The 26,704-nt window shown below is 48.9% G+C and overlaps 8 protein-coding genes across 8 annotated transcripts; 3 read left to right on the top strand and 5 right to left on the bottom strand.

Moving 5' to 3' along the window:
• Window positions 1–157: 157 nt before the first annotated feature.
• Window positions 158–3,637, top strand: J7337_013780 (uncharacterized protein; the record flags this gene model as incomplete). Its single annotated transcript, XM_044831256.1, has 11 exons — window positions 158–207; window positions 278–564; window positions 623–1,022; window positions 1,079–1,185; window positions 1,243–1,258; window positions 1,342–1,459; window positions 1,505–1,538; window positions 1,604–1,884; window positions 1,943–2,035; window positions 2,092–2,166; window positions 2,228–3,637. 11 exons carry the CDS (start codon window positions 158–160, stop codon window positions 3,635–3,637), a joined length of 2,871 nt encoding a protein of 956 aa, XP_044674531.1.
• Window positions 3,638–4,099: 462 nt separating this feature from the next.
• On the bottom strand, window positions 4,100–6,894 carry J7337_013779 (uncharacterized protein; the record flags this gene model as incomplete). Its single annotated transcript, XM_044831255.1, has 4 exons — window positions 4,100–5,032; window positions 5,082–5,177; window positions 5,234–5,655; window positions 5,709–6,894. 4 exons carry the CDS (start codon window positions 6,892–6,894, stop codon window positions 4,100–4,102), a joined length of 2,637 nt encoding a protein of 878 aa, XP_044674530.1.
• Window positions 6,895–8,861: 1,967 nt separating this feature from the next.
• On the bottom strand, window positions 8,862–11,270 carry J7337_013778 (uncharacterized protein; the record flags this gene model as incomplete). Its single annotated transcript, XM_044831254.1, has 4 exons — window positions 8,862–10,121; window positions 10,171–10,633; window positions 10,688–10,881; window positions 10,941–11,270. The coding sequence occupies 4 exons, from the start codon at window positions 11,268–11,270 to the stop codon at window positions 8,862–8,864; spliced, it is 2,247 nt and encodes a 748-aa protein (XP_044674529.1).
• Window positions 11,271–12,620: 1,350 nt separating this feature from the next.
• J7337_013777 (uncharacterized protein) lies at window positions 12,621–15,103 on the top strand (the record flags this gene model as incomplete). Its single annotated transcript, XM_044831253.1, has 4 exons — window positions 12,621–13,127; window positions 13,180–13,320; window positions 13,379–13,709; window positions 13,770–15,103. The coding sequence occupies 4 exons, from the start codon at window positions 12,621–12,623 to the stop codon at window positions 15,101–15,103; spliced, it is 2,313 nt and encodes a 770-aa protein (XP_044674528.1).
• Window positions 15,104–15,535: 432 nt separating this feature from the next.
• J7337_013776 (uncharacterized protein) lies at window positions 15,536–16,915 on the bottom strand (the record flags this gene model as incomplete). Its single annotated transcript, XM_044831252.1, has 6 exons — window positions 15,536–15,893; window positions 15,950–15,980; window positions 16,029–16,093; window positions 16,145–16,244; window positions 16,316–16,691; window positions 16,739–16,915. 6 exons carry the CDS (start codon window positions 16,913–16,915, stop codon window positions 15,536–15,538), a joined length of 1,107 nt encoding a protein of 368 aa, XP_044674527.1.
• Window positions 16,916–18,641: 1,726 nt separating this feature from the next.
• J7337_013775 (uncharacterized protein) lies at window positions 18,642–20,165 on the top strand (the record flags this gene model as incomplete). The annotated part of the gene is made up of 4 exons (XM_044831251.1): window positions 18,642–19,119; window positions 19,171–19,294; window positions 19,345–19,802; window positions 19,852–20,165. 4 exons carry the CDS (start codon window positions 18,642–18,644, stop codon window positions 20,163–20,165), a joined length of 1,374 nt encoding a protein of 457 aa, XP_044674526.1.
• A 174-nt stretch (window positions 20,166–20,339) lies between these two features.
• Window positions 20,340–21,356, bottom strand: J7337_013774 (uncharacterized protein; the record flags this gene model as incomplete). The annotated part of the gene is made up of 2 exons (XM_044831250.1): window positions 20,340–21,213; window positions 21,268–21,356. 2 exons carry the CDS (start codon window positions 21,354–21,356, stop codon window positions 20,340–20,342), a joined length of 963 nt encoding a protein of 320 aa, XP_044674525.1.
• Window positions 21,357–22,001: 645 nt separating this feature from the next.
• On the bottom strand, window positions 22,002–26,704 carry J7337_013773 (uncharacterized protein; the record flags this gene model as incomplete). The annotated part of the gene is made up of 7 exons (XM_044831249.1): window positions 22,002–22,754; window positions 22,802–23,703; window positions 23,754–24,460; window positions 24,507–25,136; window positions 25,188–25,643; window positions 25,700–25,980; window positions 26,030–26,704. The coding sequence occupies 7 exons, from the start codon at window positions 26,702–26,704 to the stop codon at window positions 22,002–22,004; spliced, it is 4,404 nt and encodes a 1,467-aa protein (XP_044674524.1).

Genomic DNA, 26,704 nt, shown 5'->3' with positions numbered 1-26,704 from the left:
CACCAGAGCGCGATATGGCCCTACACCTGCCTGGAGCTTACAGACCATAAAATAAAGCGTCAAATCCCTTCCTAAGCCCCCCCCAGTGTTCAACTAGTTAGGTACACTCGTTATCTTCAGTGCCAAAGCCACAGAGAGACTCCCCGAACACTTCAACATGGCGTTAATGCTGGCACCTTACAATGAGGCCATGCGGCTCGGTATGGGGTAAGTACTCCTTGAGTACCCAAATGATTGCGCAGGCGCTTATATGAGAGTTTATCAACAGATTCAATAGCTATACGCAGCAGCTTTGCTGTAATGACGTTGTCAGATTACCCAGTGGACGACCTGCTACCGAGAGTGATCTGAAAGACACCAAGCAGAATCCTCCCGCCCAAAAGTCTCTTCCAGGTTCTGGAGCGGAATCTGGTATTCTGTCGACCCAGAAAGGCACAGATTCTATTGTTCAAAAGAAGATTGGTGTTGGCAATGATAATCAAAATGTCGTCAGCCAGGTTGTAGACTGGCATGCAAGCTTTGTGGATTCTGTGAGCGAAGTCACCAAGAAATTGGACATCAGCGGTATGCACCAACAGTCCTTGATCTGGATCTCAATTAACGGGGCCTGTGCCGTATCCAGGAGCACTGTCTGTCAACGTGGACGCGATTGGTAGCGTGAAGGTCGCGGGACACTATGTTGACGATAAAGCCTTGAAACAGTCGGATGCTACATACGACATCACAGTCAATGTAACAAACCAACGTCTCGAGGCTCCGCAAGTCACGCAGTTTACTCCTATCGCCAATATCGACCAGAGCCGCTTTCAAGAGGTATACGGGGACTGCTTCATATCAGGATTCCTAGAAGGTGGTATATTTCATGCACTGGTTGCGTGTGAGAGAACTGACGATAAAGCCTTGCTGGATGCCGGAGGCGAGATATCAGCTGGAGCCAAGATTTCAGGTCTAGATATCAAAGGTGAAATCAAGGCTAATTTCAAAACCGGCACAGAGAAACAGAATTACACAACAACAATCACGTAAGTTGACTTACCCACGAGCAGATGGAGTGGTTGCTGACCTTGTGCTTTGCCAGAGTGAACTGGTCAGGAGGTGGCGATATTAAACCAGATAGTATCAACGAGTGGGACATTAAGAGCCTGACCAGAGTCGCTATGGACTTTCCAGACAAGGTTGCTGCGTGTATGTGATATTGGAGAAGTTTGTATAATACAATGTACAGCGCTAACATATCTCTAGGCCCCCAGAGAACATAGTATGTGACCTGATGATATCGGTATTTGGTTGATTTGCAGAGGATTGAACGAGTTAAATGCTAATGATATGTTCTCAATGTAGTGCTATTCTGACCAAGTACACCTCTCTGAGAAGCTTCCACGAGGCTACACTCAGAGGATCACCATTAGACTACGAGAACGCTGGCATCTATACTAATTCGCTACTCGACGCGTACATGGTAGGTTGGACCAGAGACTGTCGACAGCACAACTAATGGGGACAGGACTACAAATACATCTGGTCGCAAATCCAAGAGAGTTAGTCCCACTTATCCAACCTTCAACGCAAGATATACCTACCTAGTACTTAATTCTGTCGCCAGGAATCGCCGCAGTTGACAAAGGTCTCATGACGGTTAAGAAAGCCGAAGAACAAGACGGCCTTGCCACCTATCGGGAGTCTTTTGCCAAGAGTTATGAGGAGCGCCTGAAAGCCTTCAAAGAAGCCGAAAAGACTATGCTTGAAAACCCAAGCCAGTTCCGCGACATAGTGCTCGAGCCCCCGATGCCTGCCAACGCTCTCCAGCCCTACACTGCCGATCTCTATGGGCTAGATCATGCGAAGCGCGATTGTCGGTTCGAGATGATTAAGATTGTCAGAGAGGTTAGCGCCCCAAAGAAACTGTGAAGCCTAAAATCTGTTAATGGCTAATGATTTCTAGGTCAAGGCTGTCAGTCTAGATCCCCAGATCGCTACAGATGCCACCCGTATCTGGCAATACGTTGCACCTAGTATCTTCAGAAGGCTAGTACCGGTATGCACACGTCTCTTCACTCAACAAACCGCAGCTCATGTGAACACCTTGTATAGTCCGACGAACCGATCGACAAGAAGACTCCTGTGGACAAGGAGGCTATTAAAAGTCATTTGGCGAGCAGTGTCGAGGTGAGTAATATGCTTTGTAGTTACTAAGACTATCCGAACGGTTTACTGAAACGGTACACAGGAAGCAGCGAAAGACTACCATGACGAGTCAACACCGCCACGAGCAAGTTTCTATCAGTCTGGTCAGCCGATTTGCGATTTGGAGAAACGAGTCAACTTGAGATATGGACACCTCGCTCAGAATTGGCGAGTTGACTCAGTCAATGGCCAGAGCACCACTCCGTCCTCCGCACAGCAGTTCAACGATCTGGAAGTCTTGGATAAGACGTATTCTATCACCAACATCACCCTATGGCATGACCAAAAGCGCCTTGTTGGGATCCAGCTCCTGTACCAGAATGGGCAGGTGTTATTCCACGGTGTTAAAGGGTCGTCCTATCAGTCGTCAAGTTTCAACATCGATGCTGCACGTAAGAATAACCCCGAGAGGGTTAACCTTCTTTGGCTTGAGGCTCACGCCGACGAAGCTGGAAAGGCTTGGGTTGATACGATTCGAATCGCCACCTCTGGTGACCTATTCATCGTAGAACCAGCGGAGAGACTCAAATACAACAAGTCCTTTGAGCTGAAGGCTACCAAGCCTAAGTCCGGCGGCGATTGGGAACTAAAAGGCTTTTACGGATCCTTCGAAGAGTCTGAGAAGGCCTTTGCGCAGCTCAGTCCAATCTGGGGCAAAACAGCTATTGACGATCCCGTGCCAAAGGCTATGCCACTGTTCGATTCAGCAGCGTGGACGTCGGTGCTGAACTGGCCTATCTCCACGATTGACTCCCTCAGCAGTCATCTAGATCGAGGTGACAGCTATCGTTTGTCCCATCCACGGGGTAGTTTGGCCAACACCAGCGGAACACCTTTCAACGCCCTAGACCACATTGGTGATAATTGGGAATTCATAAAGGTTGACTTTTACTTCAAGAACCTGGACGACATGTCTGTCTTGGCCGGAATAGCCGCGGACTATACCAATGGCAAACAGCTACAGCATGGCAACTGTGGGTCTGGGTTGCTGATACAAACTTGGAGTCCCTCGGATTATGCCAAAGACCAACTTGTCGCTATCTCTTCTTGTATCAAAGAGAGGCCAGGCCAGTCGCAGTGTGCTCTGGGTCTCAGATTCTTCTTCGAGCGGGAGGAGGAAGTGGAAGAGCCGAAGGAGGAGCCTAAGCAGAAACAGTCGGCATCGAGCAAATCTGCATCGGAGCCTGTGTCTGAGGAACTGAAGGCCAGTGTCGATGGTTCAAAGCCAGCGGATGTGCCTAGTGCGCCGGAAAAGAAGAAGTCAACTAAGAAGACAGAGCTTTGGCTTTCAGGGCCGTTAGGGCATCGTGAAGACAGTTTGTGGAGTTTGGATGCTGCAAGCTCAAACCCATCGCGAAGTCAAACTTCTGAAGAGTGGACAGTGAAGGGATTTATGGGACAGGCTGGCATGGACTGTATTGAGACAGTGGCTGTCATCTGGGGTAAGAAATAACGGGTAGAGATAGTAGTTCTTATCCAATTCGATTGTTCAAATCTACAAATCAACCTTTCTACCCTCGTAGAAGGTCTCAATCGCGCATGAGGCCTGTTGACCTAGGCTGTAAGTCTTTTGTGCCGATCCGAGTGGCGTATTGGTAATCACAACCTGCGTCTTTATAGGTCAATAGAAGGTGTTAATAGCATTATACGTCACTGTGACCTTTGCGAGGGACTGTAGATTATAGGGACTTGATATGGCGAAAAATGTAGTAGTGTTTAAGTAATGAAATGGCAAGAACACTGTTGCAGAGACTTGTGAGTGTAGCACCATTACTCACAAGTGTTAAGCAAATAGCTTAAGATTTCTCCGCAATCTAGATTAATTTTAGCCATTAGAATTATCAACTCTAACAAGCTTTCTTTCTTTTTGCTGTCCATTCCATTTTAGCCACGTTCTGCCCTGGTACCTTGTACCCTATTTAAAAATGCCCTTCGGCACAAAGTTCGACAAAAGCTTTTGCACCTCTTCCAGTAATTCGCCCAGCTCTTCGTCGCCAATTTGGAAACTGCCGTCATCTTCCTGACCCCTAACTTCTCCTTCACCCTTCAGATTACTATAGTGCCTTGCGAAGTACCCTATCTTATCATGCTTGAGGGCGAGGTTCAGTTCCCAAGGTTGTAGTCGTTCCAAGGCACTGCGGTTCTTTTCAATCAATTCGTCATTCCCTTCCGAAACAAGGATTGCCTTTGGTTTAGTCGCCCTTTTCGGTCGATTTTGCAAAAGCCATTGCTGCTTCTTGAAGCCCTCGCCTTGGCAAATACGCTTGAGCTCCATGTAATCCTCCATGGTCTCATCGAGCTTTTCTATGCGCATTTTGGCCGATTTAAGCTCCTTCCTGCTGTTCGCCTTTGAAGATGCGGGGTCGGTCGAGTTTCTATTGAAAAGGACATCGATCGCCAGCTTCATATCAGTCTTGATACCCGTGAGCGGCTGTTTCAAGAACGAGTCATTTATAAAGTTAGCCTGATCACTGGCTTGTTGTAGGTTGAAGATCGTGGCTAGGGTAAGGGGAGAGTAGACTAGTCTAGTCCATGGAGCCGACTGGTGCTCCACGACAAGATTGGTGGCCAAGTGAGAGACTTCCCCAGTGTTCTGGTCCTTGATGACCTGAAACTCGCCATCGTCGGTGAAGACCTCGATTAGTTTCTCTTCCCCGCCCTTTCCAAAAACAAAACTTATAAGGTAATGGGGGTTTCCGCCGGTGATGATAGGCTGCCAGCAAATGTCTGAATATTGTAAGGCTCCGTTGAACACAGAGTCTTCTATGTCCTCAGCCCATCTAAACCAAGCCCAGAAAAGACTATCACCAACGGCAGAGCGTTTGATATTGACATCGAGCTTTTCAGGCTTAGAATCTTAGTTACGCCACTTGCAGAAAAAAAGACTATATGCGTACCTTAGAATCTAGCAAACTTCGGCATTCCTCAGTAAGTTTTTCCTGAACCTTGCTCCAGTTGATTTCGCCTTTCGGTGTAAGAATTTCGGCGGGGCTCTGTTTATATTATTAGTCTAATATCTTCATAGAAGAGCTTGTTTGCATCAACTCACCTCTTTTTTCAGCCGACAGCCGTATAACTTCTTCTCCTTCTCAAATTCAGCTTGATTCTTCACTCTCTCGGGTTGATCCAGTATAACGAGATCGTCCATAAGTGTTTCTTCTTTATCATCTTGATGTTCATTGCCGAGGTATAAACTATTGTAAACCACCTCATAGCTCGTTTGCACGTTCTCGATGTCACTGGTTGAAATGTCTTCATCTTCGTTAATGAGCTTTTCACCTGCATCGTAATCTTCGTACACCTTTTTGTAGAGAGCTTGCATATAGTCAACATCATTGTGGTTGAAATTGAGATTCTTGATGGAGCCAGGCTTGTTTGTATCCAACCAGTAAAATGATCGGGTAGTAAAAAGGCCATCAGTGGCGACCAGATTGCTGAAATACCTATGTATAGCAAGCAGGACGTCCCAGGCTGCTTTGCATTAGTATGAGATACCACAGTGAAGCAAGATTGGCATGACTCACTAGGATGTCCATGCTGGGTTCCTGGTGTCACCAGCAGACCCTCTGGTTTGAGATGTTCGATGAGGATATCTGCAATAATGTCTGACGGCTCTTTATCAGCTTTTTGTGGTTCACCGGCAACGATGAAGTTAGTGCCGGTAGCCGGCTTCTTTTTGGATCCCAGGTTCTCCCTGGTTGAGCCATGATGGTCCAGCTTCATCAAATCAACCTGACCTCCTCGCTGAAAATGCTTGCTGAGCCATTCTCTGACAATTCCCTTGGCCATGTCCGGACTACCGTCACCCCCAGTATAGTAGGAGCAGCGAAGATTACCGGGCCAGTATAAAATTGCAAGAATTGACGTTTCGTTGCGTGATGGCTCCTTCACAAAGCGACCGCCATCGCCAATGCCAATACCATAGCCATCGGCTCCGATGACGCAAAATCGGGGTTGGGCTGTTGACTGAGCTGCCTTGTTACGCCACGTACTGTCAATATCTGTCTCTGCAGAGCAAGGCTTGCCGTCCGAGTTGAACTGCCAGGTACGGGTGAAAAGATCGATGCCGACCAATGGTTGGGTCGTTATGCACCGAAGTCCTGCTTCCTCGATCCAGGAGCGCGAAGTCTGAGCGTCAAGTGTATAGGATATTTTGGGTAAACCTTGGAGAGCTGGGTTGGGGTACAGAGTGAGACCGCCGTGCGTCATGAATGGTTCAAGGTATTTGTAATCGAGCTCTTTCTTTCGGTTGATAAACATGGCTCGGTCCAACGCGCCACAAAGGAGCCAAGGCTTCTCACAGAAATACTGCTTTGCAAACGTTGATGGTGGAGTCCGACCTGTAGGATCACCCTCTCCCTTTTGAACGAAACGGAATAGCTCGAGATCAGTTGACAACAAGTCGCGCACGCCACGATAATGGTCTTCGTCCCAATGCGTGACGACCCAGTTATCAAACTTCCATTTAGTGCCAAGTTCGAGGTCAATGTGTCGCAACCCTTTGAGGATCTGGACCCAGGCATAGTAACCTCCAGAGTTGGTGCCGCCGTCCATGAGAAAGGCTTTCTTGACCTGCTGTCCATTCACACCATTCCTTTCGATGAGAAAGTGTGCTGAACAGTCGCCAAGAGGCACTGGAATCTGGTAGTTGGCAACTCTCCATTCAGGAGTGCTGTTCTCGGTTTCAATAGTATTGTTCTTGTGTTCCATGATCGAAATTATTGATAATAGTGATAGGAGTTGGCTTCTATTGTATAGGTAAGATGTAGAAGACTGAGATGTAAGAGACCACCTGAGGTACCTTTATACTCTTCTGGAGAGACATCAATCCCTCTACGGAGGTGCCAGGTCATCAGCCATGGTTCTTTGACCTTTTATCTCTGGAATGGTCTAGATTGCTAATCTTTGGGAGAATGTGACACTCTGTTTATCATCCAGCCCTGAGCTACATGCAATCCATGCATATTGGCAATAGCGCATAATGCTTGTAATACGGCTCAGTAGAAAAAACTATGACACCCGAACCGCCAACAGTGCATTCATCAATCAACTTGGAGACGGGCGTTGAGTTTTGAACCCAGGTTCAGCCAGCCACAAATTTTCAGCTCGATAAAGATACACCTCCGTTTGCCCGAGTCCCTGTAGTTAAACAAATGGTGATGCCAGCCAGCCACTTTCGATTTAACCCGCGCATAGCAGCTCAAATCGGGAAGCCGCGCCAGTATATAAATACAGGCTAAGAATAATAAGGTATTTTACTTTCAGCATATCCACCATGACCATCACACCACACACCTTTACACCTATAATGAATCAGTAAAATAGATATAAATATCTTCTTAAATTCTAGCACTAGGCCTTGTTTAGCCGCTCACGCGTCAATAATGCCTATCAGCTAGCCACCTAACAACATGCCCAACAATAGCTAAACCATAAATAGAAAACCCCAAGCCTGAACTTAGTACTCCGTAAAATGGCTAGTAACGCTTACATTCCAGCGATACACAGAGGGAAAACAAATGTCAACTTGATCATCGACAAGGTAAAGGCTAAGTTATACATACAATACCAGACTTTTAATCGGTCGACAATGTGTTAAAATCCCCGGATACTCGGCTTACTCCCTCGCGCTCTGTAAATCAGGCGCTGGGATATAAACAGCTCAATCCGGTTCTCAGGGCAGCTCGTTAATCCCCTTGCTCCTGGATGCCAGATCACAGACTAAGGAAGTGGTGATCACTGTCTTGAGGCCTAATGGCACTCCGATGAAGTAAAAAGAGGGATGTTGCTCTCAGCCTACAAAGTTGTTACGTCATTCTCCAGCTTTGCAGGTGGGATTATGTCCTCGCGGTCCCAGTCATCATGTCCGTTAAATGCGATGTGGTCGATCTGGCGAAATTAACGTAGTGTCTACAGTTAGACAGCAATTTGAACCTGTTAGAACTGCATCAGTGGGCTGGTTGTTACGTTGATAGTACCTAGTGTTTGTCCGTTGCTTGAGCTACCTAGTGTTTAAATTCCAACCGACCTTGATATGCCATGAAGGTGCGAACAGTGATTAAAAAACTCTACCATTGTCGCAACTCAGCTATGGCATCTGCTATGGAGCGGTATGTCCTACTTCACCCAGTTCCTAACTGCAATACGGCTGAAACATTGGAATCGGGACCAAACTCTCAATATCACCAGGCAACCACGCGTGAGTTTAATTTCCAGACGAGGATACCATGAGGTCTTGATTGTCGTCGGATAGCCTCTTGTTCAGAAAAGGCAACGGGTCAGATCACAGAGTCACTCTTTGGCTGCCTGCCAAAGAGGGGAATCATGGGAATTGCAAGACTTCGGTGGAGCTTGAGATTTCTGCCTTGAGTACTGATGAGTTCGAGTACACAAAATGGAAACATACGTACAGTCACTTACTAGAAATTGAGATAAATACATCTAGTCAATTCCAGGGCTTGGCGGATTTGACAAACGAGATACACGCCTCTCTGATTTCATGTCCACAATTTGCGTGAAAGAGGGGACCATCTCACGCAGCAACTGACCGTTAAAGCTTACCCAACCCGGCATTGGCATACGAGGCAGAACGAGATTAAAGACAGTCTGATTGTGATGGACCATCAATTTTGCCTCGATGAGTATATATATATACATTAATAATGTTACAAACAGATTTAATAACCAATACCGCCAGCCTTGTCCAACGTCTCCTTACACATGCGCAGAAATACAGCTCCTAACTCCTTTCGGTGCAGAGGAATAAGACTGAAGAATAACGATGCCGTGACGCGGAACAATGTCTTGCGATGTAGCCTCACAGAATAATTGTTCTTGAGAAAGTCAAAGAACTGCTCCTGCAACTCGTTCAACAACTCAGTATCCGCCTCATCCAGCAGCGGCTTATCATCCTCAAGCGCTCCCGTGAGGTCATAGTTATTAGCGCTCATGAAGAGAATGTAATCATACCCGCACAGTGACTGCAACACCTTTCCGAGATCATAGTTGATGTCGCCCTCGGGAGTGAGGTAGTTCTCCAGCTGGCACCGCACATCAATAAAGCTAACGGTCCGCTCGTCGTCTGAAATGATGGCGTTGCTGAATACTGGATCGCCATGGATGACGTTGGCGTGCACGCCCTTCTCCTCAGCCTCATATGTGTCAAGGAACTCATCTAGACGGGCAAATAGCGAGGCAGCTAGTGGGCCCAGTGCGTCGTAGCGATCGCGGTGCTGGAAGTACCTGCTTCGCAGCTTGGTGCCGTAGTTGGCGTAAATGTTGATGGGGTGATCGCCAGGTCTCTTTGGTGCAAACTTGGCATCCAGCGCCTCTGGGACGTCCATGACGGGCTGTGAGGTGGTGTTTGGTGCAGTGTGAATAGTATGCAGAGTCTCGAGGAACTTGGTCAGCCGACCTTTAGTGATCGAGCGACCCACGAGGAGATGAGAGAATGTGCGCCCACGGCGGTTCTCCATGGTGATGCTGTAGGTCGAAGTAGCAGGGATGTAATCCACGCTATAAACAGAAGGGAAGATACGAGACAGCGTAGGCGGCATATGAGCGTAAAAGTACAGCTCACCAAGAATCGCCTCTGATTTACTCGACTTGATGACCTTGTCCCTGATGATCTGGACAGTGTTGAAGTCGCGTGCAGCAATCATGCCAGCCTTCTTGACATCCTCCGCCGAACTCCTACGGACTTGGCCGAGGCGGGGTGTGACTTCAGGCTCGTCGAGGATCCAGCCGAGTTCACGCGCGGTGTCGAGATTGGCGTTGACAGCAAGATCGTCCACGTACACGTCGGCGTAGGGCTTGCCGAAGTTGATCTCGTGGTAGGGAATCTCGTAATCTGAGAGCTGTTTGAAGGTGACGAGGCCGACGTCCGCGAGGACTCTGCCGGGGTTGCCAGAGTGAGTCTTCATTCTGCGTGCTGTTTGCTGGGAAGATGTTAGTACATGAGTTGAATGGTGGGTTTGTTCTACTTACGATGATGATGTAGTGACCGGCCTTGTACAGTTGCTGCACGAGACGAATGTTCTTGGAGATGGGTGGACAGGTGGAGTAGTCGCCCGAAACAGCAGGGACTCCAACGAGGGTCATGTCCAAGTCGAAACAAAACCTGCGCTTCTTCAACGTGGCAGGCATGCTGTGGTTATCCTTCTTCAGAGCAGCGAGGAGCTCCTGCAGCTGCTCTGGGGTGCCAACGACAGCAAAGTCCTTCTTCTGGAGAGGCAAGCCGATGAAGGGAACACCGCTCTGTACCATCATAGAGATGACTTGTGAGGTATAGTACTCGCCGACTTCAGCACCGTCGGGATGCTTGACGTCGAGGTTCTCAGCGGCCCAGGTCTTTAGGTCGGCGGCGGAGGGGAAGACGTAAGCTCCTGTGTTGGCTTTGTTGCTGATTGCTTTCTTCTCTTGGATGTCGACGATTCGTTGCGCACCGGGTCTGGCCATAGCAGTTAATATCGGAATGTAAGATGGGATGGGACTGGCGACTTACGATTCGTTTTCTGTCTGGATGTAAGAGAAGATGGGCTTGTCGCCTTGGTCGATGAAGTAGAAGCAACCGCCATGGCCGCTGGGTAGCTTGCGCACAGATGACAAGATGTCATTCCAATAAATCGTATCGCAATCAAGAGATACTGTTCTATGTTGCAGATGCTCCTTGGTCATGCTCTGGGTGACCATGTATAGCTGAAGTGAGGCAGGCAGTGTTAGACAATGGCCACGGTCATGGTTGGAGATGTACTTACAGTCTCACTAGCACCCTTCGTTTGATGTCTCAACAACAGCAGCTTCATGTTAACCTTTGGAAAGTTCTTGCTGACGAGCTGACCGATTCTGAACTCATGGTCAATCTGCTCATTGACAGCAATCCATAGAGTGTCCTTGGAGCGAAGGCTGAGATTGTCGATCAACCATAGGAGCATCGGCTGTCCGACAATGTTGATGAGGGGCTTTGGGAAACGGTAACCCTCCTTGGCAAAGCGGGAGCCGATACCGCCAATAGGAATAATGACATTGACAGGCTCATAGTCATCTCCGTGGCCATTGGTAACAGCGTTATCATGAATGTGAGGCATGATGAAGGATGCAAAACTATCGCCGAGTTTAACAATGAGGGGATTGACTGTGACGAATCTCGAGGTGATCAATCACTTTAAATCGCCCTTCACCAAGGCTGCTTTTGTGCGGGAGTAGTTAGTCTCCTTCCCTTCATCCATCGAGCTGGAATCTCAATCCCCAAACCGCAGTTAGCGATGTTCCAGAGGCACGCCACTCCCTCGAGACTTCCGCCGAGAACGATTTACAAACCGGTGTGGCCATAGCTCTCGACCGAAACCGGGTTCGGCGCGCGCCAGGAAACGTTCTCGACGGGATGTACAAGGTTTGGCGTTAGTTCCATCTGAGAAAGCAAGGAATGTTGAGTTGATTGTAGGGGAAAAGATGGACGAGTAGATATCGCGACGGAAGGCGTTCCGGGGTCTTCTTTAGCGAATCCAAAGTAAAATCAACGGTCTGGATCTTCGATAGCTACCATGGCAATCCCGTATCCGACGGAAGGCTTGTTGGAGTATGTATTAGACTGGCATGCCTGTCGCCGCATTTAGTCTAGAGCGGGAACTTCTATAGTCCGTGATTGACACGGGCTCCTGTAGATATCATGAGACAGCCGCGTGGCACCGACTGATGTGAAACGCATCGCCAAGCAAGAAGAATGTAATCTTAGAGTGCTCGTATTGCCTAATGATTGTCGTGAGCTTTTTGCGTTGATAATGTGCGCAGCTGTAGCAATTGCTTTTTACTCCAGCGCCCTCTCACTGGAAGCTTTCCACGATGTCCGTATTGGGCCTGATCACTAAAGCGGCGCGCCACAAAGATACACTAAGGTAACTAACAAAGCTTGCACCAGTAGAGATAAATGGAAATAATGGAATGGCCCAGACATGTCATACCGCAATCTGGATCTCCCCCGAATTATCTGAACGCAGATCCCTCACACAATCCCCTTGTTCTGCCTCTGGACCCTTGGCCGCAAACAGGGGCGAATAGAGAAAAACAAGCTTTCAGCCCGGGTCCCGGCAACGGAAACCCCATTTCTCGGTGACACATTTCAGCCCTAAACACTTAGACGCTCTAGAATCCCGTTTGGAGCGCCCACTACCGAATACAGCATGCCTCAGGGTCCCTGTTCCTGGTTAGTGCTCAACCGCGATTCGCCAAACTATACGACTGAGGAATGTGGCTTATCGTCGAGGTATGTGAACGGCGGCGAGCTGATATCCGTGGCGTGCGTTCTCGACGCAGGAACATCAATCGTTACGGTTGCAGAGGTGAAAGCTACTTGTTAAAGTGATACTAAACTTTCACCGCGCACTTAGTTTTTTCCCCGTTCTTTTCTCATTCTCATCAGACGACGCAGAAACAAAATCATGTCTGCAACACGGTTTCTACGCAAGCTGTCGCTGCGCAACAGCAGTCCCCAACGAGCAGCGTACATCGCTGCGCTGGGGCTCGTCGGCATCCAAGTCGGTATCGGCGTTATCATGAAGACTGCGCAGAGCGGTGGTTCATATGCATTCTCACCATCGGGGTCAATCACCATCTCCGAGTTTCTCAAATTGATACTCTCTTCTATATTCTTCTACCGCGAGTGTAAGACCAGAGCGCAGACGGGCGTTGGGCCTTCGACGAGAGGCTCGGATACGGCGTATGCGTCGCTGGCGGATGAGCATCGGGACTTGGAGATTCAAGATAAAGATGGAGAAGCTTCTGCGCTAGACTCGGACGATGAGGGATCAAGAGATTCGGGGCATTCTGCGGCGCCGTTGCCTTTTGGGCTGCGGACGTTTTGGGGGTATGTTCGTGGTGAGGTTAGAAATGATGTGCGGTTTGGGTTCTACAACCTGGCGCTCATTTACATTCTTATCAACAACTCGGTTAGTATTTCCTGTTATCTTGGATGTTGGAGTATGGGCTAATGATGATCAGCTTTTCTTGAGTTATAAGATGGCGGATCCAGGCACTATCCAATTGACGAAAAGCGGCGTCACGCTCATCACAGCCTTGGTCATGATTGCGACTCTCAATCAGCAGGTGTCCAAGACGCAATGGATGGCAATCGCCATGCAGGTATGACTCAATCTCCCAACACTCTAAGAGCCATTGACTGACAAATGACTGCTCACAGCTTAGTGGCCTAATCGTCACACAATATCAGCCCGGCAAGGGCGCCCTCTACCCTCTCGACACATACGCCCTTCTACTCTTTCAGGTGTTCCTCAGCGCATCGTCGGGCGTCTACAACCAGGTTCTTCTGAAAGCAGATGATTCGAGCCTTCACGCCAATAACATGATCTTGTACGCCTCTGGCACAATTGTCAACTTCTGTTGTCATATCACCATCAAGTGCGTAAGCTCTAACGAGCCGGGCTTTTTTGAGGGATACGGAAGCATTCACGCCTTCTTGGTCATTATGAGTAATGTCTTTATCGGCCTCGCAATCACTGCCGTGTACAAGTGTAAGTCCAACTCTTCTATTGTCCTACAATGGTAAGCTAACCAGAATTTCTCTATTCTAGATGCCGACGCTCTTGTCAAGTGTTTCGCGACAGCCTTTTCGACCGGAATATTACTCTACCTAGCACCTCTCATCTCAGATACATCTCTGAGCTTCCTCGTCGTTCCGGGAACATTCATCATCTTTGTCGCTACCTGGCTCTACATGGAGAACCCCGCTCCCAAACCCACCACCACAAAATCCGATACGGATCCCAAGACCGGCTTCTTCTCCAAACTCGGCGCCATTGTTCAGAACAAGAGGATATTGTTCATCTTCATCAATACTCTCATCACAGTCATGGCAGTGATGGCTCTGGCGATGTACCAAGTCGCCATGCCGACCAAGTCTATATCTACTACACCTACTGACGCAAGCACGTTGGCGGTGGCAACAACGCAAGAGGCCGACCCTCCAAAAGTCGTCACATCGCCTTTCAAAAACACTATGGCCTTCATCAGATGGAACTCCGTCCATCCCGAGCGCATACCAACTTTGATGAAGTACAAGCCCTTCTTCCGCGACATTCACATCTCAATGCCAGATATGATGAAGGATGAAGGACGCAAGCCAGAGTATCACAACATCACCCATGACCAGAGCACCCTCACCTTTCACATCTACCAACAGGTCGCTGATACAATGCAGCTGATCCTCGACCAGGAGCCTGAAATTGACGGCCTCTTTTACTATCACTTCGACGCCTGGATCGATCCTCTAGCCTGGGGCGGTATCGATCATAACAAGATCTACTTCCCCATGACATGGCCTGAGATGAAGCCCGTAGGACCCCAGTTCTCTTGCATGAACGACACCAAGGGCTATGACTGGGGTGGATGGGGCGGTCCTCACTACCATCTCAAAGCTCAACTTGCAAGCGCTCAGCTGGATCATTTGGATCTAGGCTTCAAAATTGACATTAACGAGTTTTGTGTCGGCTGGAGTGACATCTACTTTATCCCCCGCAAGTTCTTCAAGGACTACATCATCGCAGCACCAATTTTCAAGTCCTTCGATGTCTTCCACGAGGTCGGCATCCCAACTATGCTGCACATTATTGAGCAAAGCCATCGCGAGTCGCCCTATGTGCCAGCAATGGAGTTGTTCTCAGACTGCTGGGGTTACTGCTGCAAAGATAACCCCAGCATCTACGATGTCACGACGTATCGTTGCGGTCATCGTCTGGATTACCGTAATGAGCAAGTGACAGGGGCTTTTTACGAGAAGCTCGATGCAGAGGCCAAGTACCTTGGACAGCCTATGAATGGGTCACATGTCGCGAACCTCACTGAGATGTTCCCGCCAATAAAGGAGGAGGATAAAGCGAAATTGCCAGTGACGAGGAGGAAAAGGTAGTTAGCCAATAGATACTTGGATGAGACTGCACTGTTAAAAGCGCGATAGCCAATGAATTCTGTTACTTTAACTTTAAGATATACCTTGGTTCCGAGAATGTTGAAGACGATCATCAGGTGGAAATGTATAGGTTGATGATGCAACACGGCCACGTATCTTGGCAACGAAGAATAAAGATTAGGTTAATTGAACCAACTTTAGGATAGTTTAGGCAAGTTTAGTAAAGTCTTAGATTACGCGTTCATCTCTTAGGTAGGTCGGCTACTCGCTGCGGCGGAATGGCTGTGACATCGCTAAACACAGTCTGAACTCCAATTGATGCGACTTCTTGTTCTTCAAAGAGTCGCCTGTAATTTAGAACTTCTGGCATAGACGCATGGCATTCGTGTTAACTATCTTACAACCGTGATCCGTAGCTCGGCATCATTACCGTTATCGAGAAACTTCACCTTCAGTCGGCGCATTGACAGAATGAGCATCCGCCGAATGAGCATCGGTTGTCTTTGCACCATCGTGCCGCAGTATGCTTTCCTGCGAGTCAAGCTCCGCGGCCCCGGACCCAAGATACTTCACATTCGTCATGTTTCCTCGATCGTCGCTTCGCAGTTTCCTGCTGTCGCTGAGCTCGATGTTTGGGCCGGTTCGGGAGTTGCCGTAGTTCTGGTATCCGGAGGAGTTGTAGTTTTTGTAGCCGGGGGAGGATCCGAAGGCTCGGCGGCCCAAGAGGGCATCTACGAGGGGTTGGAGGACTGGGATACAGCAGGCGATGATGATGGTGCTCGCTTCGATGCTGGCAGGTGTGAGGTTAGTGGTCGTCCGTATGCCAGCGCATATCGTGTTACTTACACAGTCCAGATCACAAGGTCGGATGTCTCGTCTATCAGTTGTTAGTACAAGGACGCGACACAGGATACAAGTCACCTACAAGAGAAGTCTTTGCTTGCAAGCGATGGTAGACGGGTGCATTTGTAGATGGCTACAATGGTAGCGCTAGAGATAGATTAGCATCTTCCCTGATCAACGCGCCAATACGACACCTACATTGAGCCGATACCCAAAGCAAACGACAGGGCAATTTTCTTCCGTTTGTTCATTTGAAGATGGAACAACACCACGGCAGGGTACACAGCAAGGTACAAGTCTGTAAATGCAGACAAGGCTGGTCAAATGTCAGCATGGCGTCCTGTCCTGGCATCAACGCGTTTTACCTACCGCCCGCAAAAATGGCAAAGTTGACAAGAACATAAGGACTCCAGCACTTCTTATCAGTGATCGAGAACGTCCACTGCGACTCGACAGGGGAGCATTGAGCAAATAGAATGATGATACACCCTATCAAACCCATCATGCAACATCCAGCCAGCACCCAAAGAAATATCTTGTGTAATCGTCCGGGATTCATGAGGCGTGTGATGAGCGCGACGACAGCGAGCTTGGGAAACCCAAAGGCCATGACGCCAAACGGGAAGCCCAAGATAGTGTATAGAATGACATTCTGCTGCTGCGTCACGTTTAGAAGATCAAAGTGTCTGCCATTGCCGTTCTTAACAGCCACAACTGTAACACCGACTTGGCACCACTCGAAGATCTGAAGCTAATTAGCGACACACAGATAAAACTTGCGGGGGAACAAACCACTGCAACTATTGTGAACCAGTCATCAAGGTGCAGTGCGCCTATGATCCTCTTTCGCGTATACACACGGCCAGCCACAAAGATTGTACTCAGAATAGAGACAGTGATGACTAACCCAAGAATAGTCGGGCCCTTATCAGCGTCGAGATACGCCTGCGTGTGATGGGGAGAAGACATTGTCTGCCAAGCGCACACGTATACGAAAAACAACTCAAGAAAGAAGGAAAAGGTCTCATTCACTCATGTTGGATGGGTCAATTCCAGAGGATTGGGTCTTATGTCCTGCAGGAACAAGTAGACATGTTTGCCGAAAGGGGGGGAGGCATGGCTGTTTGATGAGAGGCACAGGAGTCCAACCATGCTATACCATGGATCATCGAACCTTTGGTCAGGAATCTCATCACAAGCCAGGATTAAGTTTTGGTAACGTGAAAAGGAATTTTTGTTAGTACGACGCTACTGAAGGATGAGCAACCATGATGCCGCATTCGCCGAAACAGTGCTTTTTCTATCGCTAAATGTGTCGACATTTCTCAACTTGGCCGACTTGAACCATTGAAGTGGCTAAATCTCGCAAGGAGGGCAGACTTGGAGTAAAGGGACCAGGTTGTCGGTGGAGTGAGGTTGCAGAATGTCGACGCGTACCAACAACCAACAACCGTTACGGATAGTGGGGGCCATTTCCGATTCCCCGACTGAGACTGAGACTCAGGGGTTAGCACGAAGTGTCGATCCAAACCTTCCGAAGGATGTGTCGCCAAGGATTGTTGTAACCCTTGCTTGACATCAGAACCCACTGATATGATAATTATACTTCTTCAATCCCTGCCGTGAAAGACAATTCCTGGCATGCTCTGATCAGACCACTGCAATGGTAAAGAGAGCGAAGATAGATGCTGTCTATTAAGATATCTAGACATAACATTAACGAGTACTCCGTACCTACGCTTTGCCGCGTACTTATATCGCGTTCCTCGTATATTCGGCTATTCCCAGTCGTCATTTTGCTTGGCACACTGCGACCCAAAAGCGGCTCAATTGGCGAAGCGGCCCAATTTCCCGGTACCAGTTACCAACTGTTGGCTCCACTCTTGGCGGCCACATTGCTCCATAGCATGCATACTTTCTGATATCTGAGTTTCTTCTGTATCACATGTGAATATGTTATAAAGAAGTATACTATTCTGCCATGCTTCCATGTAATATTTCCATCAACTCCAAGAAGCTATAGTCTTCAGATGAACTTCGTTTACTTCCAAGGATCTGTTCCACCTTCTCGCCATCTCCTCGCTTGCTTTGGGCCTGGTGTCAAGTTGTCCTCTCTTTCCCCTCTTACAAGGGTTTGAGCTGTGTTGGTTCGACGTAGCACTCGGCGAAGCCCCTGATCAGGATCAAAACCATGCTGTTGGTTCAACGTTACAATTCCCAGGTTCGCAACGGAGCTTTGTCCCAGATACCCGTTCACTTAACGCAGATCCTTCTCTGTGTCCCGTCAAGCGCACCAATATCGTCGTATGACCCAGTGATCAGCACTCGCAGACGAATCACTGCATCTTGTCATAACCTTGGTATGCAAAAGGTTTACCAGGAAGGTGGTGTCAGGCCGTTTCGAAGATCTTCTGTATGCAACCCGAACGACTGGTCCTCTGCGAAGATGTCCAATTGGTCGATTTTCACTATTGCATGCACGAGGATGGAACTGTAACGGTTGGAGGAACAGGTTCGGCCAACAGCCAAGCTATCTTCCCATGCATTGACGAGCTCTGGGCACTTCTGCTGCTTTCCTTTCTTTTTTATTGCTGTTGCTCCCTCCTGAATCACTCACTCATTGACATTACCTACCTTGCTTCCATTTTCTCAAGTGGATCATACACAGGCATTTCTTTTCACAAAATCATTCATTATGGCTGACACAACTGTTTCTCACACAAACGGACATATCGTCCCGGAAACGGAATACCGCGGAGCCGAGAAGAAGCTCGAGGCTTCCGTCTCAGCTTTGAGCTCCTCTGGTTCTTCAGACGGCACCCCAGATGCCAACGGTACGAAGTCGGAAGAGCCCGATGTATCCATCGCTCTGAACGCCGCCAACATTGAAGCCGTTCCCTCCCTGATCAAAGAGATTAATTCTCTTAGTGGCGATCTAGATAGTGATGACCCGACAGCGCGGCTCAAGCTCATGGCCAAGGCCAAGAGCCTGTGGCAGTCACTCGAAACTCCCAGAGAGACCATGCTTCGTCATGTTTGGGCCGAGCCCTCGCTTCACTGCGCCTTGACGGCTGGTACTGTCAAGGAAGTCTGGACTCATGTCGCCAAGATTGATGGGCCTTTCAAGGTCGCTGATGTCGCGAAGGAGAAGGACATTGAGCCTGCTCTTCTTGGTTAGTGTATCAGTATCTCAACTCCAGTACTATGTCACTAATAATATGAAGCCCGTCTTGTGAGACATGTCTCATCCATGGGATACATCACCGAGATTGATCAGGATACATACCAAGCCACAAACTTCATCAAGTCGATGGCTTTTCCATTCATCAACGCTGGCTACCCTTGCATGTAAGAACATCCCAGGCTCTAGCATACATCTATGCTAACACGATCTCTAGTTCCGGAGCCTGTCTCAACGCTCTCGGTCAATTCCACGAATGGGCCGACATCAACTCATGGAAAGATGCCACTGACATAAGCAACTCTCCCCTACAGCTTGGTTACAAGACTGAAAAGACTTTCTTCGAGCATCTTCACACCAACCCACCGTACGGCCAGCTGTTCCATCTTCACATGGGCGGCTACCGCCAAGGTCGACCATCTTGGATGGATGCAGGTTTCTTCCCAGTTCAAGAGAAGCTTATCGATGGGTTTGAGAAGTCTGATGACTCTGCTCTTCTGGTCGACATTGGTGGCTCTTTTGGTCATGATATTGGAGAGTTTTGCCGCAAGTTCCCCGATGCGCCAGGCCGTCTCATTCTCCAGGATCTACCTGTCGTTATTGATCAGATTACTTCACTAGACAACAAGATTGAGCGAATGAAGTATGACTTCTATACCGAGCAGCCCATTAAAGGTAAGTAACCCTACATCCCTTGTCTTTACGCTCTCTAACTGGAACCCAGGTGCTCGCGCATACTACATGCACTCCGTCCTCCACGATTGGTCAGACGAGACTTGTCTCAAGATTCTGGGCCAAGTCAAGGCTGCCATGAAGCCCGGTTATAGCAAGCTTCTTATCAACGAGAACGTCATCCCTAATACTGGCGCTCAGTGGGAGGCTACGGCTTTGGATATTATGATGCTTACTCTACTTGCTTCACGAGAACGTACCCAACAGAACTGGGAGAAGCTACTTGGAGAAGCTGGACTTAAGATTAGCAACATTTGGACCGTCGCGAATGGAGTCGAGAGTCTGATTGAATGCGAATTGGTTTGAACGGATAGAATTCACAGAGTCACGTAGAACACGATAGATCATACATACACGGCATGGTGAATAAAAATAAAGATCATTAGTATCTCAAAGAATTCTAGCACTACGAATTTAGTTAAGTCGTCCGTAACTACAAGCATGTATGTCCCGAATAGAAGCAACCAGCCATTTCACCCCTCATCCGTTACTCCTCCCGGGAACATCATTCTTAAAATGCGTCATCATAGTCCTGTTACTCAATCTCTCCGTCTTCAACCTCATCTTCCTTTCCTCCCGACGAACTGCATCCAACTCTTTCTTTCTCTGCAGCAGAAAACTCCTTTGTTCCGATGATGTCAGATGAATCAGACTCTGCTGATCTTTGACACTAAGCCGCGCTAACTGAGACGCAAGAGCGGCGTCTTTCTTATCCCTGGCTGTAAGAGCATCAGAGGCTGCGTGGCTGGGAAGAGGTGCCCTCTTCTCCTCAGTGTCTTCCTGCGGCGATGTTCGACGTAGTTTTGCGACGGGAGCATCGCGATGTGAAAGGATCTTGCCAGATGATAGCCGAAGACTCTCGTTATCAACTGAAACAGCGTTCTCTCGACCATGAGCCTTCAGACCCTCGAGGTCATAAAACTCCTGCATCTCGTCTGTCAACTCAACCCTGCAGTGGCTTTTGTCTCTCATATGTTGCTGGATTCCCTCTACTGTTCGTCTCCGCGTACCGCAGTAGATGCACTCGCGATATGTAGCCACTAGGAAGTAGAGATACCATATCACTGTCTCCAAGTCGACGATTAAATGGTCTCGGAACGGTATCCGTAGACCGTGAGCTGTTTCCATGTGAATAAGGGTCTTATCAAAGGTTTCGTCGCTGTGCGTGCAGATGATGCATTTTGTGGGGTCAAATTCAGGGATCGCACTGCTCGAAGTTTCGTCTCCATCTTTATCGTCGCTAGTTGAGAGCTCATCTTCTGGGTCGCTGCTTGTATGCGAAAATGTATCGCTGTCCTCAGTTGGTTGCTCAATTAGACCTGAAGCAGCCGCACGATTCCTCAAAGCTTGGACACTATGAAAAGTCAGTATGCACGTGTTTAGCATTACATGCATATGATAAACTTACTGAGCCTCACTCTTTGCATGCACTCGATGCTCTTGACTGTTGTCGAAGGAGACATCACAGAGTGAGCAAGATGGTTTCGTTGATGTCATGGTTGCAAGTGAATGTAGTGGTAGATTCGCAGCAAATGTTCAGCGAAATATGTGTAAATAATGCAGAGCGCTGTCTGCATTTAAATAAACATCTCGAATTATACTACAGATGCGACAAGATGCTGATGATCGCGTGACTCACTACCGGGTGGGGCTGTCTCGATCAGGAAGCTGTTCAAAGATTCGCTGACGCTGGATGAATTGAACCTTGTCAGTCATTATGATTCATCCATCATCAGCCAAATCCAGATAGTCAGGTATTTCACAAGACAAAGTCACTGACTGTCAGAAATTATTGTCTGACACATTCGCTCACTGCGATATGGCGCTATGAGAGAAGAACATCAGCCACCTGTATCGCTAAACAAACTTTTATTGTAGCCATGAACCTCGTTATGTAACCAAATAAATGATCCCAACCGAGGTTTGAGTTCTCAGACAGAAGTGAGAAACTTAACATAATGAGGCACCAAACAGAGGTTGTAGTTATTAGAGCGACGGAATATTAAATTAGAATATAAAATTATTAAACACTTTTAAATGCTATTACAAGACTAATATTTGCCACTATGGGACCAATCTGAGATTCAAAACCGACTCCAGCCAAGAAAACAAGTATGAGATGACCGCCAACTCATTGCAAGCTTAGGCCTTCTTCTTCTTTCCAAGGTTCCACTTCTTAACTCGGAAGATGTAGTAAGAAGCAACAGCAATGAAGATGTTGAAGCCAATATAGGCCCAAACAATGCCAAAGTTGCGCCATCTCTCGGTGTAGTAGATCCTGTTACCAGCCATAAACTGGTCGGCATTGGACAAAGAACAGTACTGACAGTCCGATGTCGCATCAGGGTTCTGTAACTGACCAGGAGCCTGCGTGAGATAAGCCTTCATGTACTCGCCGCAGGTCTGACCCGATGGAGGATTGAAAACAGACACCTCGGATCGTGAACACTCGACGAGACGTCCACCCAGTTCGGTAGATACAACACCGGCAACCCAGTAGGTGAAAGGACTAACGCGATACATGAAGATCCAGAAACCTGGAAGAGCATCGGGAGACTGCAAAACACCATTGAAGGTCAAACTCATGAGGACCAAGAGAGTGACAATCGACGAGGCAGTGAGAGCATCAGGAAGAGCAGCAATGGTCATCTGAGCAAACGAGCTGGCGTAGAGCATGAGCTGGACCATGAAGAGAAGAATGAGACCTTGGCGGGCTGAGCTCTGCACCCCCATGACAGGGTAGTAGAAGCAGGCATACATGAGAATGCCAGTAAGAGCCTGCCAGGGGATCTCGACGATGACGTTGGCAATGATGAAAGCCTTCCAAGAGTAGGCCTTGCTGGGTCGTTCTCGAACTTCGTACAGGTCACGCTGGGTGATGAAGTGAGGTTGGATCTAAAAGTGTCAGTATACCGTAAGGCTAACGGTGGTAGGGGACTTACCTGTTGAACAATGGTAGAGAAGACTGTGATGATCATGAAGACGGAGAAGATGACATTCTGCATGCCGGCAAACGTGTTGTCAGGCTTGTAGAAAGAGAAACCAACGAAAAGACCAGAGACCGTGCCAAGAACGAGCTTCGACATGATATACGTGGGCATCCTCCAGTACTGCTGGAAGACTCGCGTGGTTACCTCGCGAAGCTGTGCACGGAAAGGCATGGCGAACTCGGACTGGCTGGCAGAATCATCTTGGGGGTTCTTTGACGACATCTCAGATGCAATCCTCGCGACTTCATCTTCGACAGCGACACGCTCTTGGCTGCGCTTCCAGACAGTATGCCAATCTTCACCTTGGGAGCTGGTAGCGTTGTTGACAATCTCGAGCATCCACTCAGCTGGGTTCTCATCATCACCACAAGCCCGGGCACCCTCCTTCTCAAAGTAATCAAGAAGCGTACGTGAGTTCTGACCAATATCACCAAAATACACGGTCTTACCACCACGAGCAAGGAAGAGTAAGCGGTCAAACTCTTGGAACAGAATGGCGCTGGGCTGATGCACGGTGCAGAGGATAGCTTGTCCTGCATCGGCAAGCTTGCGAAGGAAGGCGACGATAGCCCAAGAGCTCTGAGAGTCAAGACCGCTGGTAGGTTCATCGAGGAAGAGGAGGAGCTTGGGCTTAGCGGCGAGTTCAACACCGATGGTGAGAAGCTTGCGTTGCTCGACGTTGAGACCTTCTCCGGGGACACCGACGACAGCGCTGGCAAAGTCTCGCATGTTGAGCATGTCGATGACCTTCTCGACCCATTCGTGCTTCTCCTCGTCGCTCACGGTTGAGGGTTGACGAAGCATCGCGCTGAAGCGGAGACTCTCGCGGACAGTAGAAGTTTCGAGATGAAGATCTGAGATGTGTTAGTACTGACAAGTCACTAAATGCGAGTATGTCACTCACCTTGCTGCTGGACGTATCCTGTCTTTCGCTGAAAACTGGCATCAAGGGGTCTTCCGTTGACAAGCATGTCTCCAGTGATGACACCCATGGTAGTTCGCTGAGCTAAAACATCAAGAAGAGTAGTCTTACCGGCACCACTAACACCCATCAGAGCGGTGAGGGTACCAGGCTTGACCCAACCAGTGACGTGATCCAGAAGACGTCTCGGCTCACCCTTGATCTCAATATCATACACAACATCCTTCCAAGTAAAGATATCAGTCTGTGGCTCAAGCCCAGCAGTAGAGTCCTGACCCTCATTCGTCTTCTCAGGCACAGCGAGCTGCTCATTCGTAGCGCTCCTGTCAACACCGTCCTGAAGATGAGCGGGGACCTGACCGCGCTGGAAGACGAGAACCTCAGCCTTGCTAGCGGTCTTGGAGTTGAGCTCTGTTGCGATGAAGTAGATGAGCATGAAGCCGACGAGGAAGGCAAGGAGGATACCAAAGTTGCGCCAGACGTGGGAGTAGGAGTAGCGGTAGTTGGTCTCGATGAAGGCATCGCCACTGACTGTTCGCTGGCCTGCTACGGATCCGACGGCTGAGCAGATGAATGTATCGCCGCTGAGTCCAGAGTAGGAGGGGATGAACTGGGAGCAGTCAAACTCGCGACCGTGGAATTCATTGGCGACCAGGATCTCGAAGGCGTAGTAAATGGGGTTGATCCATCTGCAACAGTTAGCAGACACTCAGTAGAAAGTAAGAAGTCACTCACCTAATCCAGCCAAACCAATCAACCATCTGGGGAACACGAATCATGAAACCAGTATAGATAACCAGCGCCAATACCATAACACCAGCCAACATCATAGCCTGAGAAACCGTCTTCGTGACTGCAGCCATCGTCCTAAAGATCGCAGACATGACAAAAGTCGAGATATACGTGATGAGGAAGAACAGGAAGAAGTTACCAGGCTCACGACGAAGACCAGCCAAGAAGTACAGAATAATATTGAACACAGTTGCCGAGATAAACTTGATCGGTATGTCCGCCACGATGCCGGAGATGGCTTCAGCGGCGGGGTGGTAGAAAGCATAGGAAGCGTGTTTCTCGACGATAGGGCGCTGGGAGTACAGGTTGTTGATCTCAGAGATGGCGGCGAGTGCGTTCATGAGAATACCCATGAAGAGAACTGCGCCTTTGGAGTAGAAGCTTGCGGATCCGTCACCAGTGCCGTAGTAGACTGAACCGATGATGAGAGACATGATTACATCGATGGCGACGTGTGTTGCTGTCGCGGAGAGATCGTTCCAGATTCGCTGGTACGCGCGCTTGGTCGTCAGGCGGATCTGAGTCGCGATGCTGATGATGTATGGAGACTTGTCTCGAGCACGCTTATCCTGACTATACATTATTAGCATCACGTTGATCCTTTTAGGTGATGGGGGATCTTACACAAGAGCCTTGCGCTCTCTCAAAGGCGCAATAGCCTCAGAGCGGTTGTCAGAAGGATAATCCTGCTGATACACCTCAATCTCCTCCCTCAGCCTCTTACACTCCGGCGAGTTATGCCAGTAGAGCTCAAACTCCTCCGCCGTACGAGGAACCTTGTTTTCCATGCCCGGTCGAGCCTTTCGCTCCTGCGGGTTCGTCACGGAAGTGAGGAAATCACCCGCTGTCTGACGAGCAGGGCACTCCCAGCCCATGTTCTCAAAGTACGCTTTGGCGTTGCGGGCGGGGCCGAAGTAGATCTGGCGACCTTCGTAGAGGACTACTGCCTTGTCGAAGAGGTCGTAGATGGCTTGGCTGGCTTGATAGATTGCTAGGGCGTTGGCGGAGCCGGTGTAGTCGGAGGCTAGACGGATGGCTTGGGCAAATTTGAGAGCGGTTGCGGAGTCTAGACCTCGTGTACTATATTCATGTTAGACTCACAGCTCATCACAATATATTAAATGACTTGTACTCACCTGTTATCCCACGCAGCCATTGGCGACTGAGCAAGCATCATCTCAGCAATGCTAACACGCTTTCGCTCACCACCCGAGACACCACGGATAAAGTCATTGCCGACCTTGGTGTTGTACGTATGGCTCAAGCCACAGACTGCCATGACGATCTGGGTGGCATCCTTGACTACTTCTTCACGAGTTTCAGCAAGGCCGAGCTTTTTAGGGTCGGTGGGGAGACGGCATGCAGCAGCGAACTCGAGGGTCTGGCCGACCGTGAGATGAGGGAAGTGCTTATCGACCTATTCACAATTGTTAGTAAATGTCAGAGTGGATTGATGGGATGCATACCTCTTGGTTATAACCAGTCTCGCCCTTGAACTCCTTCATCATATCCTTCTGTGAGATACCGTTGTATGTAATCATCGCCTCCTCTCCAAGATGCAGTCCCTCAAGCTCACCCGTCATAGTCTTGAGAAGCGTGGAACATCCTGAGCCAGGCCGACCGAGAACAATAAGCGTCTCACCACCTCTCAGCAGGCCATCAAACTGATGAAGAATCCTCTTTGGCTCTTTCTTGCCCGACTTCAAATGCTCACCAATCCTCAATGGCGCCTGAACAATATCTGCCATAGTCTTCTGAAGCTGCAGCGCCGCTCCGGTACCATAAACGCTCAAGTTCTTGAATGCGACACCAGCGCTCTTGGGACCGACACCTGCGTCCTGCAGTTGGCGCATGAAAGCCGGTAGCCATTTCGACAGATCAAAGGCTTTGTTTGCGGGGTCTAGTGCGGGATCTTCTTCGTTGATGGTAGCGATTCTGGAGGGCACTGTAGCGAAGCTCTGTCTGCGGCGTTGAGAAATGCCAGTTGCGATTCTTTGCAGTTCTTGTTGGTCTTGCTCGTCCATGATCATGGTGTTGCTTCGTGTAAGGGGCGATGGGCGGGTGTATGTGCCCTCGCTGCCCGTTGAATGCTCCATTTCAATTGAGTCTGGTGGACTCTCAATTGAGTGTCGCTCCGTCAT

The sequence above is a fragment of the Fusarium musae genome, chromosome 11, assembly GCF_019915245.1.
Source record: "Fusarium musae strain F31 chromosome 11, whole genome shotgun sequence".
NCBI lineage: Eukaryota > Fungi > Ascomycota > Sordariomycetes > Hypocreales > Nectriaceae > Fusarium > Fusarium musae.
This window is presented reverse-complemented; position numbering and strand designations above follow the sequence as displayed.